This window comes from Apodemus sylvaticus, chromosome 15 (genome assembly GCF_947179515.1).
Source record: "Apodemus sylvaticus chromosome 15, mApoSyl1.1, whole genome shotgun sequence".
Lineage (NCBI taxonomy): Eukaryota > Metazoa > Chordata > Mammalia > Rodentia > Muridae > Apodemus > Apodemus sylvaticus.
The window spans coordinates 65,540,813-65,559,265 of NC_067486.1; the positions used below are offsets into that span (position 1 = coordinate 65,540,813).

Below are 18,453 nucleotides of genomic sequence, written 5' to 3' on the forward strand. Positions count from 1 at the left end.
GGCTCATCTCCAGGATTCTACTTGCAGCCGCCAGTATCTGGTACAAACAAGGTGCCCTATATAGCTGCCTCTGAGTTTAAAAACGTTCTGAGAAAGCGGCCATAACTGTGACTCCCAGGGGAGGTTCTGAGCACACGTGTAGATGTCTAAGCCACGAAGCTCTCACGGGGCTGCATTTCTAGAGGTAGATAACTTACTCAGTATTGGTTTACATAGGCTCACACCTATGCAGCTCTATCTAATGTTTCTCTAAAGCTCTTCTTCAGTCACTTACTGGTATGGAAGGAGCTAAGTACCAAGTTCCACAGTTCTGTAGGTTTCTCTTCAAAATGGTCAAGACTGCAGGGAGAAGGTATTAGGTTGCTAAAGGCTGCTGTCTACGAACATGGGCCAAGATGGTGCCAGACGAAATGTGTTCTTAATAAACTGATATTGAATGAATAAATGAATGGACACTGTCATCAACAGTACTTATCCCAAGGGACCAAGCTTATCCTCAGAGCTGCAGGTCTGGGCAAACCTCTGCTGGCAGCTAGAGAGGACAATGCTATCCAGGGACTTGGTACCTCGTCTCTGCTCTTAGCCTCTTGGCAGACAGCTGGACACTCTTTTATAAATGTTGCTAACAACAGAACAAAGACAACACCAGTCAGCAGCTAAAACTTAATGTCCTCTCCAGGGCTCAGGGTCCCTTCACCGCTTGAACAGTCCCAAGCACTTCCAACGAGAGAAGCCTGAGTCCAGGCAGCAGGCAGGGCCCTTGTTGCTGGATGCCTGGGGCTTGGCCAGAAACCAAACGTCAGTCTGGCTACAGACATAGTCTTCCTTATTTCCCACCTATCTGAGGCTGGACTCTGGAATACATTTAATTCCTCTCAATTGACTGTCAACCTTTTCTTTGTCTGTGGCTGTGTGCTGGACTAGGCTGGAAGGGATGAACAGTTGGACAATGAGCCCCAGTTCAGTTCCTGTCACAGGGCAATCTTCAGCCTCACCTCAAGAGAGGCCAATCTGGCATCGATGCCTGTGAGACTCGCTCTGTCCGTGGGGGAGGAGTGGGGTGCAGGGACGAAAGCCAGACCAGCTGAAACCTCCTTACATTTCTCTGCTTTTTTTCCACCCAGCTTGCCAAGTCCCAATTCCAAGCTAAGTATGGTATTCTGCCCACTGGTACCGCAGCCTGGACTTACCCAGGCTCTCCTGCCTCCTGCCCCCCTCTCGTGAACTTGCTTAAGGTTTAACTTCTAAAGATAAGACATTTTTCCACGTCCTCACATACCCACACCGCATGGACTAAGCAATCCACTCTAAAACAAATTGCGCGATCTCAGTCCACAAAGACTTGGGGAGCTGTGACAGGGTCACAGGCAGAGAGGTAATATTCCTAAAAAGGGGTGGTGGTGATCTGAGCACAAGATACTAATGAAGATATTCTGAGTCTTTTATGATTCCACGGAAAGTAGAATTCTATAGCCAAATGGGAGCCTTGAGATTATTTAATCTAAATACCCTTTGGCTAGTAGTACCTAACAATTAAAAAAAAAAATCACATTTCAGTAGTAACAGAACTTGAAGGCAGGCTTCCTGAGTATTGGAAAGGACTTGACCCACAACATCTGCTTAGATGTTAAAATGCTCCCAGGCCACTTCTGGAAAAAAGACCAGAATACAGGAAAAAAGTCAACTTATCATTCTTCTAATAGCTGTCTATGGCCAGGCACTGAGCCTCACAGAACAATTCCACCTAATCCCACTATGTGTGTGTGTGTGTGTGTGTGTGAGAGAGTGAGAGAGAGAGAGAGAGAGAGAGAGAGAGAGAGAGAGAGAGAGAGAGAGAGAGGACAGATTCTTTACAGTGAAACTAAGGATTGTTAGAACTGAGTAACTTATTCAAAGTCACATCATGACGGGTGCGGCTGGGATCAGAGTAAGGTTATCTGACCCTGATCTGCACTTTGAACCATTTTTTTTTTTTTGTCTGTTGCAAGTGTTTTTTGAGAGGAACATGCCTAATGTCACTGTGAGGAGGGAGGAGAAGAGGCAGGCAGTCATCCCGTGCTCCAGCCTGGTCCTCCTGCAGAAGAGTGCCAGCCAGAGCAGACAGATTCTCTTCTCCAAAGAACTGATTCCAAAGTTCAGGATAGGCTGTGCAAGAATACCTTGAAAATCTTCAGGTGCCCATGCCCTTTCATCTTATGAACTTTCACTTCTGTGACAGAAGCCAAGGGTGCACATGGGTGTCAGGGAAAACACGCATGAGCAAGGTTGCAAGCAATGCTTGCAAAAGTGAAAGAGGCGTGAAACCACCCGATGGCTTATCAAACGCAGATGGCTCAATCGCACACACTGTGGTGGGTGTGTGTGTGTGACCTGAGGTTCCTCGGAGTTCTCAGGATGCAAGGCTTGTTGTGATATCAGCTTACTGAAAACTACCCAGTGCTGGACACTGAGTTCAAGTCACACATTGTGATAAACTCCAGGACAGTAAAAATGCAGATGTGTTATCGGTTTGAATTTTTATAAAGAGCTTTGGAAGAATACAACAAACCGCCCCCTCCCAATGATTTCCCTCTGGTGGTGTAGAAACAGGAAAGATGAATGACTGGACGGGAATAAGACTCTATTATATGTTTCCTTATCATTTTTAGTGTGACTTTATATATTAAAAATAATATTAGACAAAGAAAAATGAAGGTGTCTGTGAAGGACACCTGGCTTAATGATGCTAGTGTGTGTGTGTGTTTGTGTGCGCATGTGCGGGCATATGAGTGGGGTGGAAGTCTGGAGTACAGAGGAAGCAGTGGATTCTGGGAAAGCCTTGCCTGCGGGTCATCTGATCCAACCCCCTGCCTCAGAAGGAATGGGGGTGGGGCAGTAAGAAGCAGTGAAGGCTGAAGCAGGGCTCAGTCTAGCATTCTGAACTCCCAAATCTGGGCTCCCTTCTTTTTTGCAAGGAAATCTGGAGGCTGCCCTGCTCCTTCCTCCCCACCATACACGATCTCCAGGTGAGAATGCCCCTGTAAGAGCAAGGGCTCCTCCTCCCTGTGACAGCCTAGCTGTTCCACCAGAAGTCAGAGGACAAGGGGCGCTGGGGTCCCAAGGCTGCTAGCAGGCTGCTGCTCAGTGGTCAGGCCCAGTTCTGGTTCCCGCTGTGGTCAGCCATGGTCCTGGTGATGGTGAGTATCTTGCCCATCACACCTGTGTGGTGGAGGGGGCTGGGCTGGGACAGTGGGAAGGACCCAGGGAGGGGTTCTCAGACTACGGCGCCACTCACATCTCCAGAACCATGACAATGTTGGCCTTTTCTTCGAAGGCATCCACACACTGGACCAGCTTGGGGTGGTGGAGGCAGTTCATGATGCTGATCTCCTGACGGATGTTTTCTTTCTCCTTGGCAGAATAGGCCTTGAAAAATTTCCCTGCCCAGATTTTTCCAGTTTTCTTTTCCACAAGCCGGAAGACTTGTCCAAACTTCCCACTGTCAATGAAAAAGAGGAGGAAAGCCAGGTGAAGCTGAGCTCTTTTCTAAGCCGGGGTGGCAGACTGTAGCCCGTGGGGGTGGCAGACTGTAGCCTGTGGGGGTGGCAGACTGTAGCCTGTGGGGGTGGCAGACTGTAGCCCGTGGGGGTGGCAGACTGTAGCCTGTGGGGGCAGATGAGGTTTATTCTTTTTATACTGGAGACTTATTGGAACACAGCCGTACACTTTCGCACTTAGATATTGTCCATAGCTCCATGGCTGAGTAGTCGTGTCCCAGGTAGATGGCTCACAGATCTAACATAGAGACTATGTGGCCCTTTATGGAAGAAAAAATGCTGACCATCACTCTTGACTAACGAAGAACATTTCTACTTAATTTATGGGTCAGCTTCTTCCCCTCCCTGTGCATCCTCCTTCCTGTGAAGATGGGCTGAGGTCCTCCTTTCCAAATATAGAAAATTAAATGGCTGCTCTCCTTCCCCTCCAGTCGCGCTCAGACGCTCTGCGGGTGGAGGAAGGACTGGCTGCCCGGGCTGGGACCAGGGGCTCTAATTCCATCAGGTGACTTCCTCCCCAGAGCTGATACATTGTGCTCTGGGTTCCTCCAAATCACCAGAAATAAAAGCTGAGCCCGGAGTCTCCTCAAACTCACTGTGTCCCTAGTAACCACCTTGTCTTTGGACTTCTGATCTTCCTGCCTTAGTTCCTTCGTGCTGGGATTACAGGCATGCACGAGTACACCTGGTTATGCAGTGCTGGGGGTGGAATCCAGGACCTCATGCCTGTTAGGCAAATGCTCTAGCAACTGAGCTATACCGCCTCGTCCCACCATTCTCTTTCTGTCTTGTCTTATACTCCTCCAGAGACTGACAGATGGGGGAGACGCACAGCCTGTTGGTGTCTGAGTGGCGGGGCTTTTTATGTCCTAGGGAGGGAGACGCAGTCAGTGGCAGCACAGAGTAAGTTCATCTGGGTAGTGTGAGGCTCACTGGGCTAGCACACCCCAAAGCTGGCCCTGCCACAGAGAAGGTGCTCCTCAGGCCCAGCTACTTTGGACCCAGTGCAAGAGATGCTAAAGAGAGTTGACTCAAACCTGGTGCTTCCATTTGAGTGCTATGCTGTGCTGTGAGCGGAGACATACAGCCCTGCCTAAGGCTTCTACAGAGCTGGGCCTGTACAGACCCACAGGAGCAGCTCCAGAGGAGGCCCTGGCGAGGGATGTGCCCGCGGGTCATTCCCTCCCCGCCCACAGACTCTCGGTTTGGGAAGAAGCTGTGTCTTGGAGAGCACAGGGAGAGGTGCGGGGGTGAACTGGGGGTCCTGCACCCTTACCCTGGGGCCCAGAGGCACTTATGAACTCCACTTACGATCCCAGTCGCTCTTCAATGTCATACACATCAGACACTTTCTGTTCAGTGTTAACCGTCACCGTCCGGTAGTCAACCTCAGGTTCCTTTTCGTCTGTGGGGCACAGGTCAGGGTGAGTGTGTGACACCAGATCCCCCCTTCCTAGCCCGTCCATCCCAAGAGTCTGTCCCAAAGACAGTTGGCCTCACTCACCGTCGTCGGACACTTCCACTTCATCCTTGGGCTCTGGAGGAGACAAGGAGGTTCAGAAAGGACATGGCGATTAGTACTGAAGGCCACCCGGAGCAAGGCATGATGGGGCTTCCCCAGCTCCCAGAGCACCCGACCCACACAGACATCTCCTAAAGTGGGCCAGTTCTGACTGTAAAACGAGCCAGATGCATATTGGAGGTTGTGGCCTCCTCACTGGACTAAGGAGCCTTCTGACTCCTCTACCATGTCTGTCCTTCGTACTCTCCTCTTACCCAGTGACCCCTCAGCCATCTCCCCATTAACCTTCCTCCTAGTCCTTCTGGTATGTCAGAACCTACATACAACTGTGGCAGTCCCATTAGCTTTCAAGTCCATGGCTTGAAAGTCAGAAATCTATAATTACTTCCATTGTCAAATCTGTTTATACATTTGGTGAATATTTGTTATGGTATTCCAGGAGTGTGGCAAGCATCTTGCCAGCTATGTGGGCATACACAACACACAACACACACACACAAGACATAGTCTCTCTCTCCTTCCTGAAGCTCATAATTTACTTGTATCGGCAAAACCATATAACCTTAAAGCAAGTTTCAATTACATATGTCGTATGTACCATTGCGGCGGGAACCAGACAGTGGAGAAGGTGATACAACAGAGGACACCGGCAAAGCCTGCGACTGTTCTCAGAAGCGCTTGAGCGGCTTCCCAGGAGAAGACGGAATGAGGTACAGGTGGATGGCGGCACACAGACGAAGCTATCGAGCGAGTACCAAGGAGCATCTGAAGGAGATGCTCACATGCGTATGTCAGGAGCAAGGGCTAGGGGAAGAGACTTCGAGAGGACCCCAGAGCTTGTCTACTGCAGAGCCCCAGGATTTCCTTTGCTCTGGCTGATCTTGCCCAAGTATCTTTCTCTTTCTGAACCTCAGACTCCTTGTCTGTAAGAGGAAGGAGCCGCACATGTGACTTGTAATACTCTGTGCGTCCTCAGTCATCATGGGGACCATGGCTGAGGGATGGATGGACAGAGGTGTCCTGAGGAAACAGCGAGGGCATGGCAAACATAAACATGATGACAAGGGTCATCAAAGTGGACACGTGTGTGAGAGTGAGCATGTGTGTGGCAGTGTGTGAGTATGTGTGTGCAAGGATGATAGTGCAGGGATAGATGAGGGCATGCGAATGGGGGACAGCGCATGGATGTGACATTCTGCAGACAGGGCATGTGTGCATGGGACAAGTGTGTGAGGGTATAGATGTATGGAATGGTTTTGAAGTATATAGTAATGTGACTACATGGGGTTATTATGGGATGGTGTGAGTGTATGTGTGAGGGACAGCATGGAGGTGTGGGTGTGGACGTCTGAGTGCATTTGTATGGGACAGCACAGACTTGTGTGAGTGTATCTGTACCAGAGATGTGTATATATGTAGGATAGCATAGGAGTATGTGACTGTATGTGCATGTGATGGTGTAGAGGTGTGTGACTGTGTATGTGGGAAGGCAACAGAATACGTGTGTGCATGTGATAGCATGGAAGTGTGTGACTGTACCTGTGAAGATTAGGATGGAAGTGTCTCTATGCGTGTCTTCTATTAGCCTAGAAGTGTAACTACACATATGTGGTATAGGATGGATGTATGTGAGTGCTGATAGTGCAGTCATATGTAAGAGTGTACACATGTGTGGGTGAGTGTGCATGTGTGAAGGATGGGGTGGGAGATGAATGTATGAGAGGCGGTGTGAGAGTGGGCATTTGCCTGTGTGTATTTGTATGTGTGTGAGGGGGATCCCATGGCATGTGCAAATGTGGATGGTATAATATCAATGCATAAGTTTAAATTACATGTGTGTGCGAGAGTGTAGAGGTGTGTTGGAGTGTGGAAGGAAGACTTGTGAGGAAAAGCTGGCTTGCTGACACTGCCACCAGAGCAAGGCTGGGGACACAGCTGTGGGAGTGCTTGTCCTGTGAGGACAGTGACCCAGAGGGTTTGCCAGACACTGCGGGCAAGGAAAGCTGTGCGCCAGCACGCCGGGCTCTGCAGGGCTAGGTCAGGGCCTTGTCTGTGGTGGGGTGAGGGCCAGGGAGCAGGTGCAGCTGGGCCTGTGGGTAGCAAGCGCATCCTTCAGACTGAGGACTGGACGCACTGGAACCTTGAGAGACAAGTGGAGGAAAACTAACCCAAGCCCACATAGGTAAGTACCTCTTGCCAAAGGGAAAAAAAGGTTCTGAAAGTTTATGAGCATAAAACCAGAAGCAATGATCTGTTTAGAGTTCTTCAAATGTGGCTCACAAAGTTTAGCTTTAGAAAACTAAATACAAGAAGCTCGGGAAAAGTGACATAGAGAAAGGCCATGGGAAAGCAAAATGGGGAAGGAAGATGGGGACAGCGTAGGGGCCAGGAGGCGCTAACTACCACGCTCTGAGATCCATATGGCTGACACCCAGTGGTGCTGGGCACCCCAGCAATGACAAGGACGACCCAAGGATGACTGTTCAGGAGGACCAGCTCACCCCACCCCTGGGCTGTTACTCTAAGGGATTCTGTGAAGTTCCTCCAGTTCTTCCACATGAGGCTCTGGCCAACAGAACCGTGGAGAACCGATGTGGGAACAAGAGGTGGAGAACTCTGTGGCCCTTGGTAGAGCTTTGGGCATCAGGACAGTAACTGTGGGCAGCTAGAAGGCTATGATGGAGCAGGACAAGGTACAGAGAGTCGCTGGGAGGAAGAACCACTGTGCTAACAGTCGGAAAGGCAGGGGACACTGGTGACACGGATGTGCCTTCAAGAAAGCTTGCTAGGACGAAAGCAGGCCGCGGACTGTTCCCCACTTATGAATGCTGTGAGTTGGGAGAGCCATTCATATTATGCCCCACACAGAAGGACGGGAGCCATATGGAAGCCATACCAGGATGTTCTACAGAGTCAGCACGTGCTCGGATTATATCATTGATGCTATTTCACTGAGAGAAGCAGAGTTCAAGCCCAGTGGTCCATGACTATCTAGTAGATGCCAGTCTCCCGTTTGGGTCTTACAGGCAACGAAACACTATTTCTTACCAGGAAGTCTCATTGTCCTGATGTGCGTTGTCTAGTCTGAAAGAGTGGTTCTAGTTTATTGATGGCCACCCTTTGTTTTCTTTGTCCCCTGCTACATCCGGCTGGTGTGGAAGCAGTACTCTGAGTAGCAGCGTAAGGAAGCCAATGCAGGGCTTCTTGGCCTGGTGTCTACAAAGGTGGTTTGTGCTCTGCTTGTGATCCTGGGATGCTGGAGTCTGTCTACCTTCTCACCTTGCCTGCTTTCTAGTTGGGCAAGATGAACAAAAGCAGCAAGCAGGAGAAGCGTTGAGGGAAATCACGGTGCAGTGGGCTGAGCTCCTGGACCACAATGGGTGGTCGTAGCCATCTCACAGATGAGCCCTCAGTCTTCCTCTTTCCATGAAGGAAGGAGATGACAATTATGAAAGAAGGGATATATATATAATCTATCTAGTGTGCTGGGTAGATGGCCCAGAGATTAAGAGCACTGGTTGCTCCTCTGGAAGACCTGGGCTTGATTCTCAGCTAAGGACTGTCTGTGACTCCAGTTCCAGGGGATCTGACGCCCTCTTCTGACCTCCGCAGAAGGCATGCATATGGTATATACACTTACATGCAAGAAAAAACACTCACATGCAAAATTTAAAAATATATATATTTAGCATTCTAAATATATATACCCAAGAGCCATATACCCAAGAACTAAGTAGAAGAGCTGTTTGAAGGAGGGTTATCCTGTAAACAGATGAGCCATATCACCCTGGGGTGTTATTTGGAGAGGAAAACTCTGGGACTCTCACAAAGCAGGTCCCATCAAGTCTCCCAGACAGAGCTAGCTCTTTGCCCTTTCTGTACAGAGGACTGCTGTGTGCTCAGTGAGCACTGGAGGGCAGTGTGGCTCTGGACACAGCTTCTGGGAGCCCTGCAGAGCCACAGCCTAACTACAGAGTTCCAACTGCCCTTGGCTACAAGGAGCTGGCTGGCAGGAAGCCTCAGCCACAGCTGTTTTGCTAATAACTCTATAGCCTAGGACAAATTAGGAATAGGGGCAAGGATGGAGGGGACTTCAAAGTCGGCAGGACCAGTAGGGAGTGGCATCTAAGACGTGGCTGGAATGGACCATCAAGGTGGGGGCCGGGAGGGTGCTGTTCACTTAGGCCTAGTGAGATTGGGCAGGATGCTATCAGGACCGGAATCTGAAAGATGGCTCTGGCATAGGGAAGCCACTGGAGCTGACGGGAAGCCCTCCATTTTAGTCTCCCACTGTATCCCCAGTGTCTGAGGCAGCCTCAGTAATACGAGAGGGATACAGGATGCCTGTAGGTGAATGGGTTGAAAATAGATAGAACCAAGGATCAAGATGAGGTAGAAAGTGGAAGCTTCCAGGACAAGACTGGTGTTAGGATGGAAAGAGTCAGCTTAGCGGGGCTTTGTGGAGCGAGGGTCGATTGGCATTGCTTTTCTTAAGAACGTCAGAGCACCAAGGTCCACTGCTTCTCCCATTTGTCGACCAACACTCACACACACATTTCCTCACCATTACCTCCAAGAGAGCCACTTCCTCCTCAAGCAGAGAACTACCCTTGCTTAGAACTCACAGTACCCAAGGAGTCCACAGACGTCCTTTGAAGTCCACAGAAGACTTTGGCTTGGGGAATCCCCACACCCCTCTCCTCTTCCCTTTCCTCCCTTCCTGTGCCCCTGCAGCCTGTCCTCTGAGCTCAGGCCTAGCTTTTGTAAACAGGTCTTCCCCTCCTCCTCCCTCTTGGATTAGACAACTGGGCCTGGAGTAGGAGTAGCTTCCTGTCTGGAAGTCCTGGGTGGCCTGGACCCGTCCTCTGCATTTCAAACCATTTCCACGTTTCTGTTTGTCTGCAGCAGTGGGAGGGTTCTGGGGGCTGCACAGGGCTTCCTGCTGTGGAGTTCAAGAGCAAGGCCCAGCGCTCCTCACAGTCCTAGGTGACTGTGACCTCTGACCTCCTGAAAGCCATGCCTCGCCTCCATCAGGATCCCGGGATGATCAGGGATTCTGGTCGCTTCTGGTTGCTCCAGCAGGGCCTGGGTGACTTTCAGCCAGTCAGTGAACATGTTTTCTCTATGCCTGTCACTCCCAAAATAATATCCTAAAAAATGCTCCCTGACCCACCCTATCCTGCAGGTTGCCTAAGTTGTCCACTGCAGAAAGATGCTGTGTGTGTGTGTGTGTGTGTGTGTGTGTGTGTGTAGTATGCATGTGTGTTGGAGTGTTAAGAGCACAGCAGATGGTGGCTTTGTTATTCAGTTTCCCGACAAACACACACTGTGAGCGACCAGTGGATCATAGCCTTGTGAGAGCTGCCATGATCCAGGGCCCAGGCCAGCTTCCTCTGGGACAATGTGGTTTTCACAGAGCCAAGCCTGACTACATCCCAAGGGTTTGGAAGTGAAGGTTTCCAGCATGCGACTGGCTAGATGACAGTGTGAAGTTGGTTTATCCGCTAGCATCTTCCTCCTTCTTTTGGGAGCCCTTGCTTTGAGGTCTGTTTTATACCTAACTTTGGAAACTCGGGAGGTTACCATAAAGACAGCTTCACACTCAGGATGCCCCTGGGTTAAATGGTCCTTCCCAGATGGCTCTGTCCCTGTCTCCTTTGATACCTGAGTGCTTCACGATGGTGTCTACTTGATTTCCTTAATATTTCCCCAAGAGCACTGTCCCTTCTGTTCACTGTCTTAAATCCACAGCACTCTTTCCCATCTTTTTGCATAAAACTTGGCAATAATACCCCATACTTCAGTCCTCTTCCATTCATTCCCTCACCAGGGAAACCATTTTTCCACCTTGTGGAAACTATGGACTTTTATTTCAAAGATCACTGTCAGACAACAGGCAATCCCAATGATCCCAAGTTCCTATCTCTTCAGCATTAATGCAGTTAGTTCACTTGCAACTTGCCCTGACCCCGATATCCACAGTGAACTCCAGATTTCTTTTAGACCCATGGGCTTTCACACTATGGTGTTAGTGTTGACCTCTCTAATCTCTGGGTGACCTCACTGACGTTATTCAGATGTCCATTAAACTAGGAAGTTTTCCAAATCTATATCCCCTTTTTGACTCTTTCTCCTAAGGTTGGGACCCAATGCCTGGGTTTCCCTCAGATGGCTCCACTAAACAGGTCTGGAGCCATCTTCTCCAAGTCTCCCTAAAAGTATTTAACTTTCAAGTCCTTCAGGCCAGTAGGGAGACAGCCCAACTAACCTCTTCCCTCAATCTGACCAGAGAACAAGCTGTGGGCTAGACAGCTCTGGGTTCAAGCTCCTGCTCACTATTCACAAGCTCTGTGGCCTTAGGCAAGAAGTCCTGCCTGTCTACCCCCATTTCCCTGTCAGAGGAGGGCAATGGCAGTACCTGCCTCAGGGGCTGCTGGGAGTGAACTGGATGGAGACTGAAAAGTGATAAGGATGCTGTTAGCATATAGTAGACACTAACTGCTGCATCAGCTGCATGACTCAAGCTAACAAACCTTTAACTGTCTCTGGAATGTGTGCTGAGTTATCCAAGGCGGGAACTAGAGCCATCTCAGAACCCTCTCAGCTCTCTCTAACACCCTCACCCCAAAACCACCAAGAACGGTCCATTCCATGCTATGGAGCTTTCGTTCACGCCCCTCCCACCCCTCTGCCAGGCTGTGCTCACAGAGGCTCATCTGGTACCATGCTGACTTCGAACTCATCCTTCTAGGTCATCATCAACCCTGAGGCTTCTCAAATGCTCATGGGTATCTGAATGCCTTCAGGAGCAAATCGTGTGAAAATGAAGCTTCAGGAAATCGGGGGAATGCTGGGATGAGAACAGAGAAGACCGCCATCTCTGAGTAGCAAAAGCTCCACGACTTCACGAGATTCCTTTCTAAAATACCAACCACATCGTCTCTTGCCTGCAAAGCTTTGGAGAGCACTGTAATTTCACCTAACCTACCCTTTTCACTCTAATTCCTTCTGTTCTACCTCCCAGGACATATGCCCTAGCTACACTTAAGTTTTTCAAATGCCACCGGTTTCTGTCACTTCCTACCCTTGCTCAGGCTGTGGTGTCCTCTGGGTGGAATGCCCTTCCTTATTTCCCCTGCTTCTCGGGGTACCAATCTCCTTCCCAGGTGTCAGTGCCGCCTCCCCTAGGAAGCCTTTCAGCCCCTTTGGCAAAACTTCCCATCCTTTTCTTTAGTTACACCACCTAGTGAGATTGTCTCACTGTAGTTGTCTGTGTATTCCTCCCTCAACTCAAGTTCTTTATCTGTCCTATAACCTAAGTCCCGGCACTGAGCAGAGGTTTACCTGTGAGAGCAACAGAAGCGGGGAGGAGAGGACAGGTGAACACAGGAGCCTGAGGTCTACCTGACAGTCTGCCTGCTGGTTAACACGTCACATCACCTTCTGGCGGCAGCGTAACAAAACTTCTGGCACAATGATTTCACTGAGTGATGGAACCCAACCCTTCCCATACACTAAGAAAGTATCATGCCACCGAACTACACCCTCAGTGCTTTAGCTAATGAGTTTTTGAAAGGCCCTATGAACTTTTTTTAAAGTATGGGCCAGCAACAGTCTTAAAAATCAAGAGCACCAAGGGTATTGCCTGTCACCCCTCCTTCCCTCTGTGAAATCTGTCTGGATTCACGCATGTTTATCTCAAGCCCATGAAGAAATGAAGACAGCCCTACCTTCGGGTTTCTCTCCCACAGCTGTGAGCTCAGACTCCTGGCTCGGCTCGCTGGTTCCATAGATGTTGACTGCACGTACTCGGAATTTATACTCGCGGTCAGGCAGCAGGTCTTGGACATTAAAAGAGGTGCTGCGGCACGTGGCCAGCTCTTTCCACACCTTGTCCTCCGTGTCCCAGATCTCAACATTGTAGGACTGTACGGCACTGCCTCCGTCGTACGAGGAGCCATACCAGGACAGGGTCAGCGAGGAACTCCGAATGTCAGAAGCACAAGGTGTGCCAGCCGGAGGGTCTGGCTTATCTGGGGATGAAAAGGCACAATGTCACTCAAATTCTATAGAACTATAGAGAAAGAACTTTCTCAGCTCCCATGATGGGAATAAAATCCAGGATACCCCTGTCTCATGCACACACCAGACCCCAGCACCATCCAGTCCTAACCGGTTCTTGAATTAGCTCTGCCATGGGTAGTGAATCCCGGCCTGGCTCGCCATGTCTGGCTCTCATCTTTCCAAGCTCCACTGGGGCTGCAACACATAAACCTACCAGTTTCTTGCTTGAAAGAAACTCTCTCTTTGGCTGGTTGTTCAGACCATAAGTCATGGTTTCCTGCACTTTGTCCAAGTCATAAACATATGTTTTTTTCAGAGTAAACAGATCTAGGAAGCTGTGGACTATTTCCCATGAGAGAAAGTCTTGTGTGTGTGTGTGTGTGTGTGTTCATATGTCTGTCACGCTCAAAGCCAGTGACCTGTGACACCACTTTCTTTGGAACTTGGGAAACACCTGTCCCCTTGAGAGGCTTGATCGCACAGTAGATAAGCTCTTAAATCAGGTCCATCTGGCTTTGAACATGGGTCTGTCCCTGCTCAGTAGCTATTAAATGCTCTGTGCTTCAGTTGCCTTATATGGACAGTGCGGGTCATAGTAGAGTGTTGTGAGGCATTCTTCGAAGGTGGCCAGGACCAATAATTATTTTTAATAAGTTTATTTCTAACCTTATAGTGGATTGAAAAAAAACACTCTTGCTTTTGTCTTTGTTCCTGTTTTGGGTTTTGGTTCATTCATGCCAAACACATGTTTTACCACCAGGCAACACCATTATCCAATATCTTCAACTTTCATGGGACTGGTATGCAATGAGATAAAGCATTTCAGAAGTGAGCCACAATTGTATATCGTTCCTGTCCTTGACTAAGGGAGAGAATAGGGACTGAAGACAGAAGAGAAGTGGGCCTTTTGGCTGGCCGCCTTCCCTCCCAGATGACCTTGGCTTAGACCAGTAATGCTGCTCATTTCAAGCCAAATCATGGCAGCCAACAGTTTGATGAAGTCTCCCAGTTTCCCAGAGTGTTCTTTGTTGCTTATCTGAACAAAACTTCTATTTCTCTGGTTAGTTTCTGTGGTTGTTTGGTTAGTTACAGCTATTTGCTAATTATAGAAAACCCTTCTTTCTCAACCAACCAAATTTGAGTTCCCTCACAAAATAGCAATTAAAACTACGTTGTGTGGATTTGTATGCGGATGCCAAGCAATTTAAGGCCAGCTTGTTTGTCTTTCTCCCTGGGAAAACAGTGTTAACATGTACGCCTTAGGATTTCTGCAAGAACCAAGTAGACAAACACAGACAGGTAAGTTTTCGCTCTCAATCCCAGCCAGAAAAGAAGGCCAAAAGGATTCTGAAAATTGACCCTAGAACTCTGTGAAGGAACATCTGCGTGTGCCTGTATGTGGATACATATTGATGAGGCTATACATATGCAAATATAAAAGTACACATTCATATGTACACAGCATTCCTTTTCATCCCTCCCCCATCTTAATTCTTTTTCCCTTCCTTTTATTTTTACATGAATTTAAATAAATACATTAATTCATTTTCTAATAATTAAATATTAATTTTAACTCTTTATGAATTGTGTGGACATTCATAAGTACACACACATTCCTCCTCACCCCTCCTCCATTTTAACTACTTTCTTCTCGCTTCTGATCCTCCTGACTGCACGTTCAGTACTTCCGTTACAGGCAGTTCCCCGGGATGCCTGGTGTATGTGGTGCTGGGCTCAGAACTCAAGGTCTCACACATCCTAGACAGGCACTCTACACACCGAGCCCCAGCTCGAATCCCAGGTCTCCTTTGATATACTAGCTTAATCTTTGCTGCCTGGGATTCATTTGCACCCAGAAAGCCACCTCCCATCACCGCCTCCAGTGCCACAGTGAGGCTGAAGGCCTCCTGTAAAAGAGCCACTTCTACTAGTTGTTTAAGTTATGTCAGGGCCATTTCCCAGCTTCCCAGCCACAGGACACAGGGAGGCCTCCTGCCCCAGAGCCACTTTCACTGGTTGTTTAAGATGTTCTCTTAGAAAATCTGTTTGTTCTGAAGGATATATTGGTCTTTTGAAGAAACATTTCTGGTGTTGGCAAAGATGTTTATTATTCTAAATCCTCTTAGAGGCAAGTGGCTCAAGTCCTCTGGAAACCAGCTAAGGGAGTAGAAGAGCCTACTGGGGGTGTGTGTGTGAGAGAGAAGTCCTTACTGTCCCTGCCCCAGACCTCCTGACAGACTTAGTCCTGGAGGTTTATACAAGACCCTGGCCACGGGCTGATTGCCTTCTCTCTGGTTTGCTTTGGAAAAAGACAACTTGAGGAGATCAACATTGCTGAAGAGTTGCTATGTGCATCTACCCTTGATTTACCTCTAATTTACCTGTGCACCTCTAATTTACCTGTGGTGGGGTTTCCCTCAGGCAGCACAGGAAAAATGTGCAAAATGTGGGGAAGGGGGCTTGCTTTACAAGCAGAATGTTGCCACTGTGAAGGGATTTGGTCTTCAGCAGAGTTCAGGAGTACTAGAAGTTTAGGAGCCCCCCACCGTGCCTGTCCTCAGAGCCATGGCTATGTCTGATGCTCTCTGTCCTTTCCAAGTACAGAGCCCACATGAGTTGAACTAACCATTGGGTGGGATCAGGGTTCTCCCATGAGCCTGTCTGCTAAAGACGGACATAGTCAGCCTAGACAGTGCCTGGCGAACAAGAGACTAGCTTGCTGGCTACAGCTGGACCCATGTTTCCTCAGAATTCTCCCAGGGTTCCCTGGAGACATGGCTGGCAGAATGGGAAACCCTTCCAGCTGCAAGAGCTTGTGCTCAGCAGAGGGTTGCTATTCCTGGGAAACCAGAGGACCTTGTCTGCGACGCTTCCCATCAGCCCGGCTTCCCTTCGCCCTCTCTGTGTTTGCCCACACCATGTCTGTCTGGGCTGGGCCTGCCTAGATGGCCAAGCACAGATCCCAAGTCCAACAGCTGCTGGCCTGAACTGCAGCACGCTCTTGGAAAGAGACTCTAAGAGGCTGAGGCTGAATTCACAGTGCTGGTTAGTTTTAACTGTCAGTCTGACACAGCCATGAATCAGCTGGGAAGAAAGCCTTAACAAGGAATTATACAGATCAGGTTGGCCTGTGGGTGTATCTACGGGGAATGTCTTCACTGCTCTCTGATGCAGGAAGACTCAGGCCACTGTGGCTAGAGATGCCCTAGGCAGGGCCTCCTGGATAGTCTGAAGGGAATAAGCTGGCTGAGAACAAGAGAGCCAACACACAGCGATGCATTTGGTCTCTTTGCTCTTGGCCATGAATGTGAAGTGACAAGCTACCTGAGTTCCAGCCTGGCCTGCCCTGAGATGGTGGACTGTGAGCCAGAATTGTGAGCCTCTTTTCTCCCTTTGGTCAGGGTGCATTATCAGAGCAAGCTGGAATCCTCGCTAGTCTTGGACAGAGCCACAGGAGAGTCCCACAACTCTGTGCACCCAGACAGGGTTTGGTCCTTTCCATGCTGTCAGGCAGAATGAGATCAAGCTAGTGTCATGCTTATACTGGTAAGCCAAGCATCTCTAGGGAGCATCTCCAGCCCTTCCAAATCACATAAGCTTTAAACTCGGAATGCAGTTGTATAGGTTGGGTGTCTAGGGTTCTCGCTACTTTGCTTTTGTCCCTTAGAGTTAAGTAGAGGCCTGTTTTTCTTGTGTTGAGTGAGTGACATTAAAGAATCCATCTGGATCGACTGCTCCTCCCTCATCCTCTCCCAGGTCACATGGAACAGCCCAGCAGGCGCAGGCGCAGGCCCAGGCCAGGCAGCAAAGCTCATTCTTACGCTGTTTCTTAAAATACAATAATTAGCCTCGGAAATAGCTAAGTATCCCTCACTTAAACCAACGTGGGGACGGGCTAGCTTTTGTTGATTTGAAAATGAGACCCATGAGTGATCTGAAAAGAAGGCAGCTCTTCAGAGGACATGCCACAAGAGACTTCTGCAGCTCAAGAGTACGAGTCACATTTAAGTGGCCTCACTTAGCTGGCCCATCAAGCGGGGGCTTTTCAAATGCTTGAAAACTGTCTGGAATAGGTGGAACAATGTCTACTTTATTGCTTTTGTGTTTACATCTACTTACTAAACCCTGATCAGATCATATGCAGATGTTCCTGGAGACACACAGGTAAATCAGCTTGATCCTGGTTTACTTTGGCCTAAGTCTAACTTCATGGGCTCTGAATGAGCGCAGCTTTGCTGAGACCATCAATGCAAGTCCTCATTTTATTGAGCGATTCTATTCTTAGCTCTGGGGTGGGGGAGGCAGACAGAGAGCCTGCTCCCCATTCCATTCCCCTCCTAGGACGGCATTTAACATGCTGCTCCCGCCAGCTGGCAGGCAGCCACACCGATGGCCCTGTCAGCACTGGCCGTGGAGAATGAGAAACTCAACCATAAAAGGCCAGAACTGCAGCTCCTGCAGTGGCTGGGGCAGGGGAGTGTGGCACCACACGGGGTGGCCCGGCACTGAGCGGGGGTAGGGGGTACTGGTTTCAAAAAAGCAGTTCAAAGTTGTTGAACCCACACAGGACAGATGGATGGGAAATGCTGAGGAAGGGTGGACATTGACTCCAGGAGATTGGGACAGGACCAAATGGACAGCAAATTGGATTTCCAATAGAAGCCCCCTGCCACAAGTTCCTGATTCCTTGGGAAATTACAGAAATCAACACTTAGACTCACCAAAGAGGGCAAGAGGGTGGAGTGGGTTCCCCTTTAGATGAGAAACTCATCCCCTGACCTTTTGGCACACCCACTTCTCCAATCCACCCTCGAAGAAAGCAAAGGAAGGGGCAGAGGAAGATGAAAGGGAGAAGGGAACGGAGTCAGCATGACGGGTACTGGGTGAAGACACAGACAGGGAGAGGGCAGGGACGAGAGACAGGCAGAGAGAGATGGAGCCCATGGCAGCAGTGTGCACAGATGCTCTGTGTTCTTGATTCCTACTCCAAGAAATCCTTCTTGCCTCCTGCCTGAGCCCGGAGAGATGCTGCAAGGCTCCCCAAGGTTCAAAGTGCGAAGATGTGGGTTGGGGAGCCAAGGCCAGCAGTGCACTCCCTAGCATGCAGCAGCCTTCCAAACAGACTGCACATCACCAAGACGGGGTTCCCAGCCAGCGGTTTCCTCGTCTTGGAGATATTCTTCACTCTTTAGCCATCCACAGGCCAGGGGCACATCTGGAGGGCAGGTGTTTGAGAGTCTGAGGCTAGTTCTTCCCTTAGTTTCCCTTCTGCACAGCTGGAAACAGACCTATCCATCTTGGGCCTAAGGTGAGGATAGGAGATAAAGATGG

The 18,453-nt window shown here is 49.3% G+C and overlaps 1 protein-coding gene across 5 annotated transcripts in view; it reads right to left on the reverse strand.

Moving 5' to 3' along the window:
* Mylk (myosin light chain kinase) overlaps positions 1-18,453 on the reverse strand; it is a 255,320-nt gene that overhangs the window by 27,048 nt on the left and 209,819 nt on the right. For all 5 annotated transcript variants that reach the window (XM_052159226.1, XM_052159227.1, XM_052159225.1 and 2 more), the window contains 4 exons: positions 12,789-13,091; positions 5,041-5,073; positions 4,848-4,941; positions 3,275-3,478 (listed from right to left, as the gene is read on the reverse strand). In XM_052159226.1, the coding sequence (XP_052015186.1) occupies positions 3,275-3,478; positions 4,848-4,941; positions 5,041-5,073; positions 12,789-13,091 (634 nt within the window). The remainder of the gene's footprint in view (positions 1-3,274; positions 3,479-4,847; positions 4,942-5,040; positions 5,074-12,788; positions 13,092-18,453) is intronic.